Below are 20,704 nucleotides of genomic sequence, written 5' to 3'. Positions count from 1 at the left end.
TGCATAAGCCATGTCACAACTCAACTAATAGGCATGACACAAGCTTATTAACATCAAAAATACTTGTTCGAAATCATTTGAAAAAATGATTACTTATATATATATATATATATATATATATATATATATATATATATATATCAAATATTTATACATGGTGATTATTTTTTACTATTTATTTCGTTTAACCTTACATATGACGCTAATTATTCATATACAAAACATATTTTACACAATAACCACTTTAAATTTAATATTTATGTTTATAAATAAAGATGGTTAAATATAAGGTAATTATTTCAAAGCACATGTATAATATTTAAGACGAGGTAATTATTTCAAAGCACATGTATAATATTCAAGACGAGGCTCTCTGCCCATAAAACAAAACATGAGTAAAACATTTACTTGTCCACGAACCTTAAAAAATATTGTAAAAATACTATCGTACGGTAACAACTCTTGTAGGGTTAGGGTTCCACAAAAGTTTTTGAAATCCCTAAATCTGACCGATAATTAAACACTTTCGACTCATTAATTTTGTTACATTAAATAAATCGGATACGTTATATAAATTGGGGGATGGATAATAGATGGCTTTAAGCGAATACATTTTAGTAAAATAAAAGCGACTTGGAGAATTCCTGCAAATGAAGTTTAAATTTGGGGACTATATCTGCAAAAATCAAAATGGAACATAATGAGATAGCTCGGGTCACTCGATTGCCTAGTCATCAATCCGTATGATACCTTCTCACCCAATAGGAATCAAGATGGCGTCGCTATATAAATCAAATCAATCGGATCCAAATTCCACCACCGACAGCTTGTCAATTTTAACCTAGTGTCTCATCGTCTCTAGCAAATTCTTCTGTTTCACAAGATGGCGCCAACAAAGGGTGACAAGAAGACGGCCGAGAAGAAGCCATCGACAGCAGACAAGAAGCCATTGAAGGCCGAGAAGAAGCTTCCTAAAGAAGGCGTTTCAAGCGCCGGAATAGAGAAAAAGAAGAAAAAGAGCAAGAAGAGCGTCGAGACATACAAGATCTACCTTTTCAAGGTTTTGAAACAAGTTCATCCTGATATCGGCATCTCTGGAAAAGCCATGGGGATCATGAATAGTTTTATCAGCGACATCTTCGAGAAGCTCGCTCAGGAATCGTCTCGACTCGCTCGTTACAATAAAAAACCGACGATCACTTCTCGTGAGATTCAGACTGCTGTTAGGCTAGTGTTGCCTGGTGAGTTGTCGAAACACGCGGTTTCTGAGGGTACTAAAGCTGTTACTAAATTCACCAGTTCCTAGATCTGATGTTAGAAATATAGAGATTTTTTTTTGTGTGATTTGATCAATGCTATTCTTCAAGAAATCTAGGGTTTCTTAAATTTTCCATGTTTGTATTCATATGAGTTTGATAATCAATACTCATTACTCAATTAAGATCATTACGTTACGTATGATTTCTTTGAACTAGACTGCCTTTTGTTGTCATTAGAGGCAACTGCTGATTGAATTAGGTCCATTAATTAACGTGATTAGTCCTTAATTATTCGTCATCGATAGAGCTGCGTCATCCAGTTATATTCATGATCCCCAATTCGTTACAAACAATTTCAGTTCTTGGTTGATGTTGAAGGACGCTTGATCTTAAAACACCTTTATGCATGTTGCAGGTAAATTAATTAATCTTCATTGGTGTTACCTAGTGTCTCATCAGACCAAAATAAATTCTCAATCTCCTGAAAAATATCTTGGCAAGTCTGCAACATTGTCTTCTCCTGATGACAACGTTATATCTGTTGATCCATCAGGATGCAGTTCCATATCTTTCCCTGTAAGCATTCAGTATTCAGCACACAACTATATTTTTTGTTATATGTATCAGTTATTCAGTTGTACCTTGTAAGTCTGATTTTTTTCGTGCTTTGTATTGTGTTTTGTTTACAAGACCCATTTGAAGGCTATATCTGCCATGAAAGGTAGCCGGAAGAAACGGGGAGTGGTTCCAGAAGTGAAGTTGAGAGTCAAATGGGCTCCGGATGTATATGATCCGGTTCCTAGGAAGGCCAAGCCTTTAAGGCGTATAAGAAAGAAGAATTCAGAGGGTGTTTGGCAATGCTTATTTAAAAAAACTTATTATTTTTTTACTTATAACTTATTTGGTTAAATAAAAAGTTTTTAATAACTAAAGGATATGTTACTTATCAATTTTTTGACTTATTAGACGTTACCAACAGTCATAAGTTGTTTTTTATCCGGACATTTTTTTGGCTTATACCGGTATCAAACCAGTAACAAGTCAAATAACTCATTTTTTAAACTTTGTCAAATACCCGATTAATGAAGAATACCCGATTAATGAAGAATCAAAATAACAGAAGCCAAATAACTCATTTTTTAAACTTTGCCAAATACCCGATTAACGAAGAATCAAAATAACAGGAGCATATCCTCACAAGGAAGTAAACCTATTTCTAAGTACATCTTCAAACGGGGTTGCATATGTAAGGGGCTGAGGTGGAGTGGTATAGTTTTTCTTTTATTTATTTATTTTTATTTTTATTTTTTATAATAAGGTAGAGTGATAGGTTTTGGAGTTCTATGATCATACCATGGTTGTAAGGATTTTTTTTTTCCGATAAATATATAAAAAATGAGATAGATCGAAGGTGAGGTGGAGTGGTATAATTTTTTTTATTAATCGCAGAGATTTTAAGGCTCATCAGAGTGGATTTGGCATCCTCGGCAAACACCGGGCGAGGTCTCGGCATGCCAAGCTCGGCTCGGCATCTCGGTGAGCTTTTACTGACGAGAGAGAAAGTTATTTTTTGTGTTTACGCATTAACTTAATTTTTTTTTTCAAAAAATACATTCTTTTCAGGAAAAAAAACTATCAATTTAAAATATAACCGTTTTTTTGTCAAAATTTCAAATTTTAAACCCTCAGTCTCCAACTATAAATACCATTATCATTATTTATTCTTCATCCCCTTCAAATCTTCTCAATTCGATGCTCCTAACTTTCTTATTTTTCATCTTCTTCAAAACCTCATTGTTAATGGCTCGTATGAGTCATTTTTGGTCCCCTGAAGAAGATATGTTATTGGCTCGTTCTTGGTTTGACGTTATAGAAGACTCAATCCACGTTAACCTCCATACAATAAACTTTTTGGAGGAGAGTCACCGAAAAATACAAATGCGAAGCCTCGGTCCCTCGAGGTAAAGTAGAAATATACTCCAAATTGAGGCACACAAATGCACTTATGTAACAACCCATTATTTCAGGTCAATGTAACGACTAAAAGTCGAGTCTTGTAACCTCTTTGTAAAGTAATAAGAATATCATTGAAAATGAAATGTTCAAAAAGCTTTGTTTAGGTACACTATGTGGTAGATATCGTGATAAGGTTTCCAAAAATATAAAAAACACTAAAATCCGAGTTATAACGAAGGAGTTATGACCAATCAAAAATTCGTAACGCTACTGGTAAAACACTGTTAAGCATAAAACGAGAAATTTCAGTAAGATACTTTTCAACCTTAGGTGTCTAAATGAAAGTCATAGATAACCCAAAACCCTGAACATACATAAAAAGAATGCCCCAAATCTGACTTCGTATGAGGACGTTATGATTTTTCGAAAATTCTGACCTAGCAGCAGACAGCTAAAAACTCGAAATAGAGATCGAGCGGTCTTTAGCCGACACAACCTAAACGAAAGTTGAAGACCCCGACAATAGGAGTATAATAGTAAAAAGTCTGACGAAAATGAACATCCGATTAAGGAGTTATGGAATTTAAACGGACTTTTCCAGGCCCGACCTGTTAACAATAATATAATAAAAATAAAGTCAAAATTAGCCGACGGAGTCTAAACGGGAGTTGTAGAGCCTTTTCACACTTACACGTGCATATAAAAAACGTCGAAATCGGAGCTCGTATGCGAAAGTTACGGATTTTACAAGTTCGAGACACAAAACCCGAGGCTAACTCAGCCTCACGACGTGAGCTCGTGACTGATGGGTTCCAGAGTTTCAGCCACGTCAAATCGTCGAAGAGGATCATGTTGACTAAGCCTCACGATGTGAGAAATCCAAAACTCACGACTTGAGACCCCAAATCAGCCCCTATAAGTAGAAGCTTAAGGGTGTCGGGTTTGGTGCTCATCTCTTTCCATCTAAGTGTCGTTCCTCTGCGTGATTACCTCGAGAAGCCTTCCCGAAGCCCTGGTTTTTCATACTCGAGTCCCGAAGGAAGTTCTACGCTCCCGAGATCCCCGAGAATTCAACTCTCTAGTCAAAGTTCTGCTCGATTCTTCTCTCGACTACTTCAAAACAACCACTTCAATCAAGTGAGTTCATTCCCCTTTTATACACCTTCAAATACTTTATAATGTACTTTTAATACATTTCGGGGGAGAATACAAGTAAACACTCGGTTAATCCCGAGTGAAAACGTGAAAACTCTTATTATACCTTGCATGCACTAGATTTATACAAAATACATAGTATCCAGGGTAGCCATCCTTGTTAAAATATTTTATGCATTCAAAGAACTTATGATTTATGCTTTGTCAAACATTGTGAAAGAGGATAAACATTGCATACAAAACTATCACTTTAATACAGACTTGGTTGAGAATCCGAGAGACGATTACATCTTCAATGCTACCTTTTTGTTAAAAGGTACTACCTAAAGTCCTGTCTATTATAACCAGAGTCTCCTATTTGGAGAGCGTGTCAAATGTGTATAGATCTATACGGGAAGTCATGATCCCGTGCCCTGACTGTTAGCTACAGTCCTTTGGGTGACAGTTTGTCATAAACGTTTCGACGCCTGAAGACCGTCGCCACAGACATATTATGTTTAGTATGGTTATAAAACTCACCGGATAGACAATTATTATGGTATTCTGCTTTTATGAATGGGTAGCTATTAAACCTATTCTTCATCTAACAAGTGTGATCTTCTTATAGCTTTATTATATAAAACTATGCCTCAACCTTTTACGCATGTCAGTTGCTTTCGATTTTCGATCTTGGACATTAGAGACTGCCTGTTACTTTAGGAAAATAAGGGATTTTCCTGGTACAACTATTTACAATTTACAACGTGAACATTCATATGCATTTCATACTTTTATAAGAAAATAAGGAATTTTCTTGGAAAACTCACTAACTTTGGAATGACATACATTTTCTCAAAACCACTTATGAACTTACCAACTTAATTGTTGACACTTTTTCTTTGAAATAACTTGTATTCTCAGGGAACCGCTAAGCAGGTTTGGAAATCAACTTTTAGGGATTAACGCTCTGACGTTAATTACTTTTTTTGATAGATGTTTATGTATTTATCTTTTGAACATGTAACAAATACAATCATGTAAACGTTTTGGAAACCTTTATATATATATATATATATATATATATATATATATATATATATATATATATATATGGTGGTGTGTACTTTCTTTACTATGAACTGTTATGATACTGAATATGACGTCCTCCGCCCCTGAACGTTTCCGCCGTTCTGGTTTGGGGGTGTGACTGATTGGTATTAGAGCTTTGTTTATAATGAATTAAGTATATCAAAACCATTTTTGGTATACAAATATAAACACAACTGGGCAAAAACACTATGAGTAAGAGTCATACTTTTAAAATTTTAATTTATTTAATTTTTGTAAAGTAGGCATGCATTCAATTCATATTAATAACAATGTCATAAATAAGATCAATATGGAAGTATTATAAATAAATTATGCAGTGCAGGTGTGCCTTGGGACATGTAATTGGAACTGGGATGAATATAGCATGATCAACTATATTTGTCCGAGAGCCGACTAACGTATGTCAGGGAGTGTCTGCAGTGGACAACAAATTTAAAACTTACCAAGAGCATATCATTTAGAACACTATGGGAGTATTTGGGTATCTTCAACCGTCAAACTTAAGAGTAAACTTTACATGCTTTAGTTTATAGTCAATTCTTAACCCTATTCTCGTATAGACTCAATGGCTGGATTCCATCACCCGGCGACCCCTACTACCCCAACCAAGGTAATGGGGGATGGATTGTAGACGACTCCGAGGAGGAACCCATGGAAGACGAGGAAAAGGAAGATTCAGATAGCTCAACCTCATAACCTAAGGTAATCAATCCGCCAGTCGTCCGACCTCCGTCCATTCGACCTCCTTTCAGATAGCTCAGCCTCAGAGCCCGAGGTAATCACTGTTAAGACATTTGCATTATACAACGAGAGGTATCAAGTTCAAACATTTTTATTCACTAATTTTTCTATTTTTTTATTGCATATCAACGTAGCAAGTTGTGGATATGATTTTAAAATAAAATAAACTCAAAGTTTGTAATTTTGAGTCTGTAGATGATTTTAGACTATAATTTGTTGTTTCTAGTGTTATATTCAACGAATTATAATACTTGAAAGTTGAGATATCAAAATTGAAATACTTCAGCTTTTCAGCAAAAAATTTAAACTTTTGTATCTTATGAAATTCTTTTAACAAACATATCTCATTCGTTTAAGTTGGAATTACATGTAGTTTGTCACACCCCCGAACCAGATGGCGGAAACATCCGGGGGATTGGGTGACTTCATTTTTTACAGTATCATCATCACACGTGTAAATTACTACATTCATTGTTTACATCAAATATTGTATTTCAATATTACATGCCAAAATATTCGAAGTACGATCAAAACAAAACATAACAAAATATCCATGTAATCTTGCTGACCAACCTGCTCAACGGTTTCCTGAGAATACAAGTTAATTTAAAAAGGTCAGCATAAATATGTTGGTGAGTTCATAAGCATGTTTGAGTAAAACGTTTTGTATTGCTCGGTAAACACCAGAAAATCAGATATTTTCTGAAAAACAGTTTGAAACATTTTTGTATGTTTGTGTCCGACCTTGTATTAATGTATGTGTGTTAATGTTCGTGAGAGTATAAAGAGAATAACCCCAGACAACCCAATGTTATTTGCTTATGAGAATGTTAGAATCTCAACACCCGAGTTTGAGTACTAGCGCGAGTATATTACCATGTTATTAAAAAAAAAGATGGTTTCCCGTAAATTTATAACGTTAATTCCTCTAAATGAGTCGTTATAACCATACTAAATAATGATAATTTCGCCTGTCTTGACGTTTTTCGGACGCTGACGGAACAAGGTAAGGTTTTTGTCACCCTAGACTGGTCTAGTCTAACTGTAGCGAACAGCTCAGATGTGGGGTGTCACCCTCGTATAGATCTATACACAAACTTCCGCTCTCTCTCTAGGAGACTTCGGTTATAACTACAAGCTACGATTGTACACTCAATAGGTGTCAACCGACACGTCTCACTAGATCCTTAATCGAATTTACGCGAAAGAGCAAACATATACGGTATATTCCATGCACAATAAACATGTAAGTGGACACTAAGGCCCACTAAGCATGTGAATTATTTCCAGGCTCAAATGGAATGAGAATATATATGTCCCGGACCCAATATACATGAAAAATGACAACTAAGGCCCATTTAACATGTATATTATTTCCAGACCCAATAAGGACGTGGATACCGAAATCAACTTGTGGTTTGTTACTTTGGTTGTTTAAGCTATGTTATTTACCAATGCGACATAAAGAGTTCACCTTTTTGTAAAAGATCATTTTTGGTCCTATAAACCAAAAATTTACATTTGTGGGGAAAATGACAATTTAGGTCCGTTAAGGACAATAATTGCATTTTAGGCTAGTTTTAAGTAGCAATAACATTTTAACTCACTTTTGTCAAAAAAATATCATTTTTGGCTTGGTTTTATGAAAATGACCCATTTAAAAATAAATTCATCTTTTTGGCCCAAATTTTAATAAATTTATATTTTTCGTTCCTCTTATCAAAAATTTACATTTTGGCACAACTTTGTTGAAAATGACATTTAAGCCCACAAAAGTCCAAAAATTTACAAACTTGGCCCAAATTTTCATAAAAGCCCAAAAGAAACTCATTTATGAATTTTTACACTCGTAGCCCTTTTTAAGATCACAAATACTATAAAAATTCATATTTATCAAAATACATCCTTTTTGGTCCCTTAAAAACCGCGAGTTATATAAAATTACCCCATTTTTGGTTATCTTGTCATTTTTGGCCCTCTTGTGCAAATTTCTTAGTTTTTAATAGCTTAGATGTATTTTTAAACATTTTCTTTGCATAAAAAGTTGAAATGAGTGTTATGTTCTACAAAGATCATCACATTTTAGTAGATCTTCAAGTTCATGGAGTTTATAACACATAATCACACATATATCATGAAAAACACACAAAATCATGCATACACACATAGATCTACACAAAACAACTTGTATTCTCCCCTAAAACATAGTAAACCCGAAAATAGGGGTATGAACTCACATTGCTTTGATGATTTCGGATTGATGAAAAGTTTGAAGGAGATTTCAGCCCTAGATGCTTCCTTGAGTTGAGTTTTTGGATTTATGGAGTTCTAAGAAGAAAGAATCACAAAAACATGTGTTTATAAGGAGTAATATAGCTTAAAAATAAAGTAATGAACTTGAGTTTACATGATCTTACCATAAGTGTGAAGCTTGAAATGATTTTTTTGAAAACACACTCAATACTCACGAATTTTTTGAGGTGAAGATGAGAGAATTTTTGATGGCTTTGAGAGTAATTTAGTAGGATTTGAAGTTGGAACGAAGAGTGATGAGTGAGGAGAAGTTTGGCCGAAAATAAGAAGAGATGGAAGAAAAGAGAAAGATGTGATGGATTATGCATGGAAACATGAGATTTTCTTGATACTTGAGGGATAAATTGCCTAGATAACCTCTAGTCCATAATGAGGTGTCTTCATTATAATTATCCCATATGGGGAAAAGAGGAAGGGAAAATAATTTGTTTGGGCCATTAGTGAATATATTCGATTGTTATAGGGTCTAATATGGAAATTTCGGCCCATTGGGCCCTTATGCGAGTTTACGGCCCGATAATGACAAGGAAAGGGAGTTTACGGCACATTAGGGTTTAAGAAACCATTTACGACCCATTAGGGCCCATGGCAACAAGCTGATACATTTTAGGCCCAATAAGGCCCAAATCCAATGGTTTGATGAATGTGAGTCCAATTAGAGCCCAAATGGGGTTCTTTGGCCCCAAATCATCAGATGAAAGGTTTACTGGCCCATTTGGCCCAATAAGAGGATCCTGGTCCATACTAAGTTTGAATCGGGACATTAGGGTTTCAAACCCAAATTTGAGTATCTAAGATGTTTTAAATTAAGTTTTGGACTTCACTCATGAGTTTTGATTCAAATGGATGTTTTTGATTGAGCATAGTACATGATATCCACGTAGATTACAAGTTTTACAAGGGTTGATGTTTACATGAAAACATAATTTCCTAGCTATAAATGCTAGTTGTGATATCATCCCTTGTTAGAGGGAATTTCGTCCCGAAATTCTTCTGAAAGATAGAACTATGAACGAGAGAATAGGTGAGGGTACTTCTGCTTCATCTGGTCTTCACGTTCCCATGTGAATTCCGACCCACGCTTAGCGTTCCATCGAACCTTCACAATCTGAATGTGACTCTGTTTCGTACGCTTCACTTCCCTATCCATTATCTCGACCGGTTCTTCGACGAACAATAGATTCTCGTTTATTTCAATCTCTTCCAGATGAATGATAAGAGTTTCATCTGATAATCACTTTTTCATATTTGAGACATGGAATACGGGGTGCATGTTGCTGAGCTCCGTATGTAGCTGCAACTTATATGCCATCAGACCAACTTGGGCTAGAATCTTGAACGACCCGATGTATCGTGGATTTAGTTTTCCTCGTTTCCCAAAACGGATCATCCCTTTCCAGGGAGAGACCTTTAATAGCACCCGATCTCTGACTTGGAATTCCAGAGGCTTTCGTCGTTTGTCAGCATAACTATTTTGTCGGTCTCGCGATGTTTGGAGTCGGACTTTGATTTAAATTATCTTCTCTGTCGTTTCTCGAATGATTTCAGGTCCTTTAAGAGTGCTGCTCGATGACTGCCCTTTTGCCAACTGGGTGTCGCCCACCTCAACCAAGTAGAGAGGCGAGAGGCGATCTGCATTTGCGACCATAAAAAGCTTTAAAATGAGCAACCCTTATACTCATGTGATAGATGTTGTTGTACGAGAATTCAATCAAGGGCAAGTGGGTATCCCATGATTTGCCGAAATCGATCACACAGGCTCGGAGCATGTCTTCAAGTGTTTGGATAGTTCGTTCGCTCTGGCCATCAGTTTGAGGGCGGGAAGCAGTGCTCATGTCTAGTTGTGTTCCCATTACCTTTTGGAGCGACTGCCAAAATCGTGAAGTAAATCTATTATCCCGATCCGAGATAATAGATATTGGCACCCCATGAAGTCTCATAATCTCCTTTATATAGATTCGTGTTAAAGTTTGTAGATGATTATAGACTATAATGTGTTGTTTTTATTGTGATATATTATATTCAATGAATTACAATTCTTCAAAGTTAGGGATATCAAAGCTGAAATATTTCAGCTTTTCAGTAAGAAATTTAAAATTTTGTATTTTGTGAAATTCATTAAACAAGCAAATCTCATTTATTTTAAGTCATATTGACATGTGGTTCTTTTCAACATGTAATTTAGAGTTTGTAGATAATTTTAGATTATAATTTTGTTGTTTTTTGGTGCTATATTCAATGAATTACAATTCTTTAAAGTTGAAATATTTCAATTTTTTAGCTATTATTTTGTGTTTTTGTAGAGATTGCACAAGCTCTAAACATGTTAGATTTAGATGATAATGATGTGGGAAAGAGGCCAATAAAATATTAGATTATGACGTTTGTTAGTTGGATTGGTTTTAAGGTTTAAACTGTGATTTTTGGTCAAATCTCAAATAATTTAAGTCATATTGACATGTGGTTCGTTTCAACATGTAATTTAGAGTTTGTAGATGATTTTAGACTATAATTTTGTTGTTTTTTTGGTGTTATATTCAATGAATTATAATTCTTCAAAGTTGGGATATCAAAGTTGAAATATTTCACTTTTCAGCTATTATTTTGTGTTTATGTAGAGATCGCACAAGCTCAAAACATGTTAGATTTAGATGATTATGATGTGGGAAGAGGCCAATGAAAGATTAGATCATGACGTTTGTTAGTTGGATTGATTTTAAGGTTTAAAATATGATTTTTGGTGTTACGATAATTACTTTTGTATGTTTGTTTTAAGATTGTTAACTTTTGTTGGTGAACTTGATTTATATGTTAGTTGCTTTTTTGGAAAATTAATTTTGCAGGTTATAATATTCTAGATAAGATTAAATTAGATATGCATGGAATATGATAATGTTATTAACTTATTTAATTCAAAATTCAAACAAATGGTATAAACAATCAAAGTTTAATCAGTCCAACGAGTAAAATAAACGGAAACATATTCATTTTTATGAGTTGTATCGTATGAAACCCAAAAACATATTCATTTCAACGAGTTGTAACGTATCAAACTCAACAACATATTCGTTTTAATGAGTTGTATCAAACCCCAAAACACGTTTTAACGAGTTGTATCGTATGTATGTAAACTTGAACCGGTCCAACTAGTACAAGAACTGTAAAACCCGAACTTGTAAATCTCATTCAGTTAAGGCCACGGTCCGCGGTCCACAATATTCTTCGAAACCTGTCCGGTCTAAATGCTTACACCTCGTTTCAAGTGTTAAAACTATTTTCTTATTTGTACAAAAATGAGTATTTTAGAAACATAAATTCCAAATAAATACTTCAAGTGGTCAATAAATTATGGGAAGATTGTTGGATGATATATACCGAGAATAAACACTCCATGTAGAATAAAAGTTCATTTGGATATTGTTTAGTAATTACTTAGATTTTCTTAAAATCAAACATGGGTAATTTATAAAATCAGGTTCTCCTATTTCAATTAAAGTTTTAGTATTTTTCCCAATTTCATGACACTGTAAAACAAATATAAAAATAATTTGATAAAATTTCATGAATGTTTTCTTATTTTTCATGATTTAATGAATTAAACGTTGTAAAAATAGCTAGACTTGTCCAAAAATGAAAAAAATTACATGGAACATCATGACTACTGTCAGAACCATAAAATAAAGTTTGATAATTTTTGGAACCGTTTTGAGTGTATTTTTGAAATTGCTTGTATTTCAGAAATTAGTTACAATCTATACGAAATCTAATAGTATAATAACCATGACATTTTTTAAAATAGGTATTTAGTACATTTAGCATTAAAATTGATCAAAAAACTCACTAGTTTAAATTGTTATCATAGGATGTCAGTAGTAGAACAAGTGTAATCACTTAGTACAAGTCATCGTTTTTATCACCACAATCACCATGAGTATTCACTAATGTATGTTGTACTTAGTTTAAGAAGCAAAAACAAATTATTTAGTTGTGGTTTAAAAGTTATAAACAACTACTAATAAGTAATATTATAATTTAATATATCGTAGATAAAAAATTATTGAGAGAAAATACATATTAATGTTTTTTATTAGTTGGCATTTTTAGAACTTATTTGAAAAAATAAATTATAAAATTAATAAATAACTATAAATATATTAAATTAACAATATTCTTAGTTAGGTAGGCAATATCATCACATGACACTTTACAAATATATCAAATCAATGTACCAATTGTATATAATCATCTCTAATAAATAAAGATAATTTTGTCACATGTCACTCTCCCATTAACTTGGACACATGTCATTTTTTGGTATTTTTAAATAAATGTTTTTTCCATTTGTCATTTTCTCATTTTTTTTAATATTTTCTTAATTAACAAATCATATTCCCACCTCAATTAATAATTGCCTAAATTAAAAGCAACCAATAAATTACTCATATTATATTTAATATGTTTCCTTTTAAATCCAAATTTCAAATTTAAATAAATTTTTGTTTAACCTAACATATTTAATTTTATTGTTTATCCAACCCGTATAAGATACGGGTCTCACAACTAGTTAAGAATATAAATTGTTTTATTGTCAACGATATAATATACGGGTTATTACCTATTAAAGTTTAATAGATAAAAAAAACCGTTTAAAAAGTGGCGACTTTGATGTTTTATTGTATTATCTTCCAAATTAATATGAAAAAATCATATTTGTAAAACGGGAAATAATGTTTTTCAATTACAGTTTAGACGGTTTACTCACTTGCCACGTCATCAATCCCCGTGAACCCTTTTCAACCAATAGAAATCAAGATGGCAACGCTATAAATTGCATCAGTCGGTTCACATTTCTATCACCAATAATTTGTCAATTTTGACCTAATATCTCCTTGCGTATCTCAAATTCTCCGATTTCGCTTACGATATGGCGCCAATGAAGAAGACGGCCGAGAAGAAGCCATCGACAGCAGATAAGAAGCCATTGAAGGCCGAGAAGAAGCTTCCTAAAGAAGGCGTGTCTAGTGCCGGCATAGAGAAGAAGAAGAAGAAGAGCAAGAAGAGCGTCGAGACATACAAGATCTACCTGTTCAAGGTTTTGAAACAGGTTCATCCTGACATCGGTATCTCTGGAAAAGCCATGGGGATCATGAACAGTTTTATCAGCGACATCTTCGAGAAGCTCGCTCAGGAATCGTCTCGTCTCGCTCGTTACAATAAGAAACCAACAATCACATCTCGTGAGATTCAGACTGCTGTTAGATTAGTATTGCCTGGTGAGTTATCGAAGCACGCCGTCTCTGAGGGCACAAAAGCCGTTACCAAATTCACTAGTTCTTAGATCTGTTATTAGAAAGCGAGAGAACGATTGTACTTTGATAATCTGCTCAAGGTTTGCTTAAAAGTTTGAAACATGTATTACAGAAATTGAATTGGATTTTGATGATCTACATCTCTACTCTAGATTCAAAATTTTAGGTTAAGTTTGTTATTTCTGAATTAGATTTTGCATTTTGTTCTCATTGATAGATCATATAAGAAAAAAGTTTACAGATTTAAAACATATTTGCAAAGTAAACACATCATAACTAAACCAAACATAAATATAAAATTAAGTTTAAAACTCTAAAATCCTTAACTAATCTATAATGAATAATAGTTCGAAATGATATCGCCATGAATGCAATGTATGCAAGTCTCAAAGCTCCCGAGCCACACAACTATGTCAAAGTGTGTTTGCGCTTATGACTGGAATTGTCGTTATTCTAGACCCTGTAAATAAAAAACAAAACATCAAGTCAAAATGGAAGAAAATTTCTCTCCATACTTTGATAAGATATGAATTAGAAATGGGGTTGTTTAGATGTAATACCTAGTGGACCCAACATTCATGTTGCGACGGAGTATCCGACCCGATCCTGCATCCTCACATGATTCAATCAGCTCCTTCAACCCGGAATTCACCACTTTGTCTTCCTCAGCCTTCACTTTCATCTTCTCCGGCACAACTCTCAACTTCTCGAAGTAATTCCCATAGATATACTCTGGGTTATAGTTATACCCATTTTCTTCATCAAATAACATGATGTGACCATGCCATTCCCACACCCGATACTCCGAATCGGGTTCCACATGATACCCGATGCAAATATGATGCTCTCGGATCCTAACAGCTTCACCCGAATTCGGTTTTAGGGATTCCTCCGTGTTTCCACTAAGAATGATCTTAATCACCTCCTCTTCCAGCTTCGATTCTTCTTTCGCGAGTTGGGTTTTGCCGCTGTAGTTGTTTCCATCTTCTTCATCGTCGGTATCAGGTAGGTTGTTTATTGTATCAAAGAGGAGGGATTCTAGGGTTTGGTTTACAGATGGCGATGATTGGTGTTGAAGAGGGTTTGGTGGACGGACTTGAAGCCTACCCATTAGGGTTTGAAGGAGAAGATTTTCGAAATTTGGTGGGTTTGTGTTTGAACTCATCTTGATTCCCCTGAGGGTTTATCAAGATTTTAGAGGTAGAATGAAAGAGATGGTATAGTCGAAGAATCGGAGGGGAAAAAATAAACCAGGGAAACCCTTTAGAAAATGGGTTTAAACTTCATCCGGTTTGGAAGAATGCAAATTAAAATAAGTGTGATTAGTATGTGTAACAGGGGTGAACAAATTGGCACCTAGTCCAGCCCAGATTATCCCTGAAAAACTAGCCCGTTAAGGCTTGTGAGTTTTTCCCATTACCTAAAAGCCCGGTCTATTTGGGGAAAAAAATTATAAGTTTTTTATTGCGTTTAAATACTCGATTAAATACACCACGATTCAAAACAATAAATCAATAATATGTATAAATGCAAATTTTATTAATAAACAAAAGCATACAATTTGGTTACAATACATCTGTGACATTGCGTCCATTGTTTGTCATCTACATCTTTGAGGTGCTAAAAAATCTTCCAAATTGACGTCTTTACGTTTCCTTTGCTAAGAACTTCAAGCCCGATTGAATATCACTTAAGGATGAGGGAGCCATTCATTTTCAACCTACCGAACCCAATGCCACATCATATTTTCTCTCTTGTTTTTCTTCATCTTTCCCAACCCACAACATACGGAAATTCTATCTTTTTCAACTTACTCAATTAAAAAAAAATACAAAACAACTAAGGTACACGTTTTAAAACACATGGTACAAGAGAAAATGAGAGAGAGAAAGTAGAGAGAGATGATGAAGTGGGTTAGTGAAACCAATTAAACAACCCTTTGAAACGGGAGCGCAGGAGTGGTACCGGCAGTAATTCTATTGATAATTAAGATTTTACCTTGATTGTTTTGTATTTATTTTTAATTGATGGGTTGAATGGGTTCAAAAATATAGGGTTTCCGTGTGCTGTGGGTTGGAAAATATGAAGAAAAATAAAAGAGAAAAAAATGATGTGGCGGTGGGTTCAGCAGGTTGAGAGGGAATGACTCCCTCCTCCCTTAGTGAAGCCACCTTTTTCATAATCGAGTTTAGATTGCAAATATAATTATAAAGAATTTATAAAGAGTTACTACAAAGATGAAACCTACAAATTGTGAAGATACGAAAGGTAAAAGATGAAAATGTCAGTGTTCAAAATTAAGGGGGGGGGGGAGGGGGGAGGGTAAAAGTGATATTTTACAAAGTAAGGGATAGAAAGTGACATTCGAAAATGTAAGTGGTAGAAAGTGTGAACATATGAAAGTTTAGGGATTAAATATGCCAAATTAAGAAAGTTTTATAGCTAAAGTCTAAAATAAAAAACTTCATAGCTAAAATTTTAAATTATTTATGACCAAAGTGTAACATAATAAAATTTTGAAGTAAAAATGTAAAACTCTAAAACTATGGATTATGGTAAAAAATTAAAATAAAACTTTAGTGACAAAAGTTGAAAAACATAAAACTTTACTATTCATATAAGCTTTTGTTTTAAGCTTATTTTTAATCGAACTTTAGAAATAACAAAATTTTAAGACAAAATATAACTCTAGAAGTAGGTAAGGGACCAAAAATGTAAGATTTACAAACTAATGTGGCAAAAACTCGAGGTGTCACATTTGGTAAATGTTAGAGACCAAAAATGGGAAACTCTTGAACTTTTTGTGGTTAGCAGTAGAGAATATCGAAGTTGCGAGATCAAAAGAGCCAACTCCACAAACTAATGTGGTAAGAAGTTGATGAGGGACCAAAAGTGGGAAAGTGTTGAAAGTTTTGTGGTAAAATTTTGAAAAAGTTGAGGAGAGTCCAAAAGTGGCAAAGTGTAAAAAATAAAGGAGGCACAAAAATTGGCAAAGTATTGAAACTTTTTTGGCAAAAATTTACAAAAGTTGACCTTAAAATTACTAAAGAAATGCGGTAAAAACCCAAAGTGATTAAACTACACTATTCCTTAAGCCTATATGCTTCAATATATACTCTCTTTATCCTAAAATTATTCTCCACAGATAAAAAATATATAAATTAAGAAAACATTAATTACCATTAACTTTATCAAATAAAATAAATTTTTTTACTATTTCATACATTTAATTCCATTATTAAATGTTTTGACTGGTTAAGTAATAATGATTAATATCTTGATAAAAATAATATTTATTTGAAAAAATAAAAAATTATTTTGGGACAACTCAAAAAAGAAACACGGAAATATGAGAAGGAGAGTATATATTAATAACACAAGACGTTGCAAAATCCACAGTTCGTAAATCTATGGGTGAGGTAAAACTAAAAAGGGATAATGACTTAAGAAGGTAATGAACTTTTAACTTTGTTCATATTTAGTCATTAATTTTTTTAGTGCTTGATTTATCTGTGAATTATTTAAAACTGTTCACATTTTATCCTTATAAACGGTCATAAGGGTAATATGTGAACATTTGAAATAATTTATGGGTAAATCAAACACGAAAAAAGTTTAGTGACTAAATATGAAATAGTTGAAAGTTTGTTACCCTTTCAAGTTATTATCCTTTTTTTGTAATCATCTCTTACTTTATTCTACTTATTGGTAGCAATTACTTAGATTAATAATTTTGATTTCAATCACTACTATTTTTTTATATTGTGTTATAAGGAGTATTATAGAATATAATACGTAACATGGTTTGTATCACATAACCATGTTGTAGTTCATTGCAAGATAATAGCTTGAAAGGGCAACGAACTTTCATATATAGTCTTTATTTTGGTGACCTTCATATTCAGTTTGTGCTAATTCTGAATAACATTTAAAACAATTTACTGAATAATAACTTGAAAAGGTAACAAACTTTCAATTTTATTCATATTTATGTATCAAACTTTTTTTTTCATGCTTAATTTATCCATTAATTATTTGAAATTGTTAATATTTTTCTTTTATAGCCGGTTAACCTATCATAAAGATAAAATATAACAATATCGAACAATCTGGGAGGATAAAACAATTTTGGAATAATTTGGGATAAATCAACGACGAAAAAAATAGAATGACAAAAGATGAACAAAATTAAAAAGTTGCTATTATCCGTACTAAAAATCATGGGGAGAAGATATAAAATCATAATTGAAGGCCCGACGACTGCCGACGTCTAGGCTTCTCATCTTCGTCTCACACATCTGTTACCTGTGATCTGGTAAATAATAATATACATACAAATCATCACTGTATATATACATGTTTTTCCTCAATATCATTCTTTTAATTTCCCCCCAATTTTTTGTACGATCAGAGGAAGAAGATTCGAAGAATTTGCCATTTTTCTAGGGTTTTGCTCAATCTGTTTAATCTAAATCAACCAAAATGGCGGCTCCACCAGCTAGAGCTCGAGCGGATTACGATTACCTCATAAAGCTTCTCCTAATCGGCGACAGTGGTATGCATTATTATGTCCTTTTTCCTTTCCCCCCTTTTGTTTTTTGATCCCCTTTACCGAAATTTCTCTCTCCGTGTGTGTGACTTTTTGACCGATTACCTCGAATCATTGGAGAATTTTGTGTAGTGAGTGTGTGATTTCCTACTTTGCCTTTTTTTCAATTGCGAATGCATGAGAAAGACAGAAGATGCTATTAGGGCTCTATTTCGAAACATTTATCTCTAGAAAATCGTGCGTAATTGTATTATCAGCCTGATCATCCTTTAATAAATTGCTGCAGGTGTTGGTAAGAGTTGTCTCCTTTTACGATTTTCAGATGGCTCCTTCACCACTAGTTTCATAACAACTATAGGGTTCGTACATTCAAATCCACAATTCCTTGTTACTAGTATTTCTTCATACTCATAACTTCATAAGTCATAACATAATCTTTTTATTCTTTAGTATTGATTTTAAGATAAGAACCATTGAACTTGATGGAAAACGAATCAAACTGCAAATCTGGGACACTGCTGGTCAAGAACGATTCAGAACAATCACAACCGGTTTGTAATTGAATTTATGTTCTATTGATCTTCTGTTAGATTTTTTTTTTAACATTGTGTAATCCTTGATCAATCTTGGTATTTTGCAGCTTATTATCGTGGAGCCATGGGTATTCTGTTGGTGTATGATGTAACTGATGAATCATCATTTAACAGTAATTGCTTATGCCTCTCATCTCATTTTCATATTTAGATTGTTTTAAAGAAATGAAATCATAATTCTTTTTAATGTTTAGACATCAGGAATTGGATCCGTAACATAGAACAACATGCATCTGATAATGTAAACAAGATACTGGTTGGAAACAAGGCTGACATGGATGAAAGCAAAAGGGTCTCTCTCTCTCTCTCTCTCTCTCTCTATATATATATATATATATATATATATATATATATATATATATATATTAAAAAAATAGCAACGTGCTTTCATTTATTTTTTGTTTGTTTATAACAAAATTGTAATTTCAATTTTTAGGCTGTTCCTACCTCAAAGGGTCAGGCACTTGCAGACGAGTATGGCATTAAGTTCTTTGAGACTGTAAGTAAAACATATGCTTTTTTGGGTTCCTTTTATATATATATATATATATATATATATATATATATATATATATATATATATATATATATATATATATATATATATATATATATTGAGATTGTTCTTATTTGTTTTTTATTATTTTTGTGAAATTAAAATTTAAACAGAGTGCAAAAACGAATATGAATGTGGAGGAGGTGTTTTTCTCTATAGCTAGGGATATAAAGCAAAGACTTGCTGAAACTGATACAAAGGCTGAGGTATGTTGTTATTTGTCAATTTGACTTTTCAAAAAAAAAAAAAAATATATATATATATATATATATATATATATATATATATATATATATATATATATATATATATATATATATATATATATATATATATATATATATATATATATATATATATATATATATATATATATATATATATATATATGAAATTGAGTTTATAAATTTATAATTGCAGCCACAGACAATTAAGATTAATCAACAAGGGCAAGGTGCAGGGTCTTCTGAAAGTGCTCAAAAATCAGGGTGTTGTGGGTCCTAATAATTGAAAAAAGGTTAGCCACATTGACAAAAGAAGAATGTCGATAGGGTGATTCTATACTACTAATCTTGCTATGACAACATTAAGGTTGATTGTATTTTTGTCAGCATTCTAAATTTTTATTTACTAAGTTGTGTTTCAAAAGCTGGTTCCTATTGTGAGAAATCAATCAAATCATGTTATGTCATTTTTTTTTAATGTTCATGTATTGTTTCTTGCTTTGGGTATGCAAAGTTTTAGTTGATGTGTTACATCCATAAAGGCATAAAGGATAAAACCAGCATTTTATTTGGTGTGGATTAAATTTATTTTGACAAAATTACACGGTTGGTCCCTGTGGTTTGCCAGATTAGCTGTGGTCGAGGACAACTATAAAACTTATACGCACTTGTCCTTTTGGTTTTAGTTTCTTACGTGGTTGGTCCTTGTGGTTTCATTTTGTTAGTTGTTGTGGTTTCATTTTGTTAGTTGTTACAAATGTGATTTATTATCATTTTTTATTTCTTTTTAATTTAACTTCATATTTAAAAAAAATAGAAATTTAAATTAAAACCCATTACATCTACCCACCAACCCCACCTATTTTTCTCTTCCTTCTTCTGTCGTCCATCACCACCATGAGCCACTGTCTACCTCCATGATCACTAGCTACCGTCATTAATTTAATGCCAAAATTACTA

The 20,704-nt window shown here is 33.1% G+C and overlaps 4 protein-coding genes across 4 annotated transcripts; 3 read left to right on the top strand and 1 right to left on the bottom strand.

The window, feature by feature from the left end:
• Window positions 1–802: 802 nt before the first annotated feature.
• Window positions 803–1,458, top strand: LOC111911721 (probable histone H2B.1). The gene has a single exon (XM_023907472.3). It carries the CDS (start codon window positions 884–886, stop codon window positions 1,304–1,306), a length of 423 nt encoding a protein of 140 aa, XP_023763240.1. The 5' UTR covers window positions 803–883; the 3' UTR covers window positions 1,307–1,458.
• Window positions 1,459–13,367: 11,909 nt separating this feature from the next.
• Window positions 13,368–13,960, top strand: LOC111911723 (probable histone H2B.1). Its single transcript, XM_023907473.3, has one exon. It carries the CDS (start codon window positions 13,438–13,440, stop codon window positions 13,849–13,851), a length of 414 nt encoding a protein of 137 aa, XP_023763241.1. The 5' UTR covers window positions 13,368–13,437; the 3' UTR covers window positions 13,852–13,960.
• A 78-nt stretch (window positions 13,961–14,038) lies between these two features.
• Window positions 14,039–15,119, bottom strand: LOC111911719 (uncharacterized). The gene is made up of 2 exons (XM_023907470.3): window positions 14,383–15,119; window positions 14,039–14,282 (listed from the first exon to the last, which is right to left on the bottom strand). The coding sequence occupies exons 1-2, from the start codon at window positions 14,985–14,987 to the stop codon at window positions 14,276–14,278; spliced, it is 612 nt and encodes a 203-aa protein (XP_023763238.1). The 5' UTR covers window positions 14,988–15,119; the 3' UTR covers window positions 14,039–14,275.
• A 2,861-nt stretch (window positions 15,120–17,980) lies between these two features.
• On the top strand, window positions 17,981–20,275 carry LOC111911720 (ras-related protein RABE1a). The gene is made up of 9 exons (XM_052768655.1): window positions 17,981–18,137; window positions 18,234–18,377; window positions 18,658–18,730; window positions 18,822–18,922; window positions 19,012–19,077; window positions 19,159–19,256; window positions 19,401–19,463; window positions 19,634–19,726; window positions 19,941–20,275. The coding sequence occupies exons 2-9, from the start codon at window positions 18,305–18,307 to the stop codon at window positions 20,022–20,024; spliced, it is 651 nt and encodes a 216-aa protein (XP_052624615.1). The 5' UTR covers window positions 17,981–18,137; window positions 18,234–18,304; the 3' UTR covers window positions 20,025–20,275.
• Window positions 20,276–20,704: the final 429 nt, after the last annotated feature.

Source organism: Lactuca sativa, chromosome 2, assembly GCF_002870075.4.
Source record: "Lactuca sativa cultivar Salinas chromosome 2, Lsat_Salinas_v11, whole genome shotgun sequence".
NCBI classification, from domain to species: Eukaryota; Viridiplantae; Streptophyta; class Magnoliopsida; order Asterales; family Asteraceae; genus Lactuca; species Lactuca sativa.
Note: the sequence above shows the minus strand (reverse complement) of the source record. Positions and strands in the feature narration are given on the sequence as shown.

Coding starts and splice junctions, on each gene's coding strand:
- LOC111911721 (XM_023907472.3), top strand. CDS start 884: ATGGCGCCAACAAAGGGTGACAAGAAGACGGCCGAGAAGAAGCCATCG.
- LOC111911723 (XM_023907473.3), top strand. CDS start 13,438: ATGGCGCCAATGAAGAAGACGGCCGAGAAGAAGCCATCGACAGCAGAT.
- LOC111911719 (XM_023907470.3), bottom strand. CDS start 14,987: ATGAGTTCAAACACAAACCCACCAAATTTCGAAAATCTTCTCCTTCAA.
- LOC111911720 (XM_052768655.1), top strand. CDS start 18,305: ATGGCGGCTCCACCAGCTAGAGCTCGAGCGGATTACGATTACCTCATA. Junction 18,923..19,011: donor ATTCAGAACAATCACAACCG/GTTTGTAATTGA, acceptor GGTATTTTGCAG/CTTATTATCGTGGAGCCATG. Junction 19,727..19,940: donor AAACTGATACAAAGGCTGAG/GTATGTTGTTAT, acceptor TTATAATTGCAG/CCACAGACAATTAAGATTAA.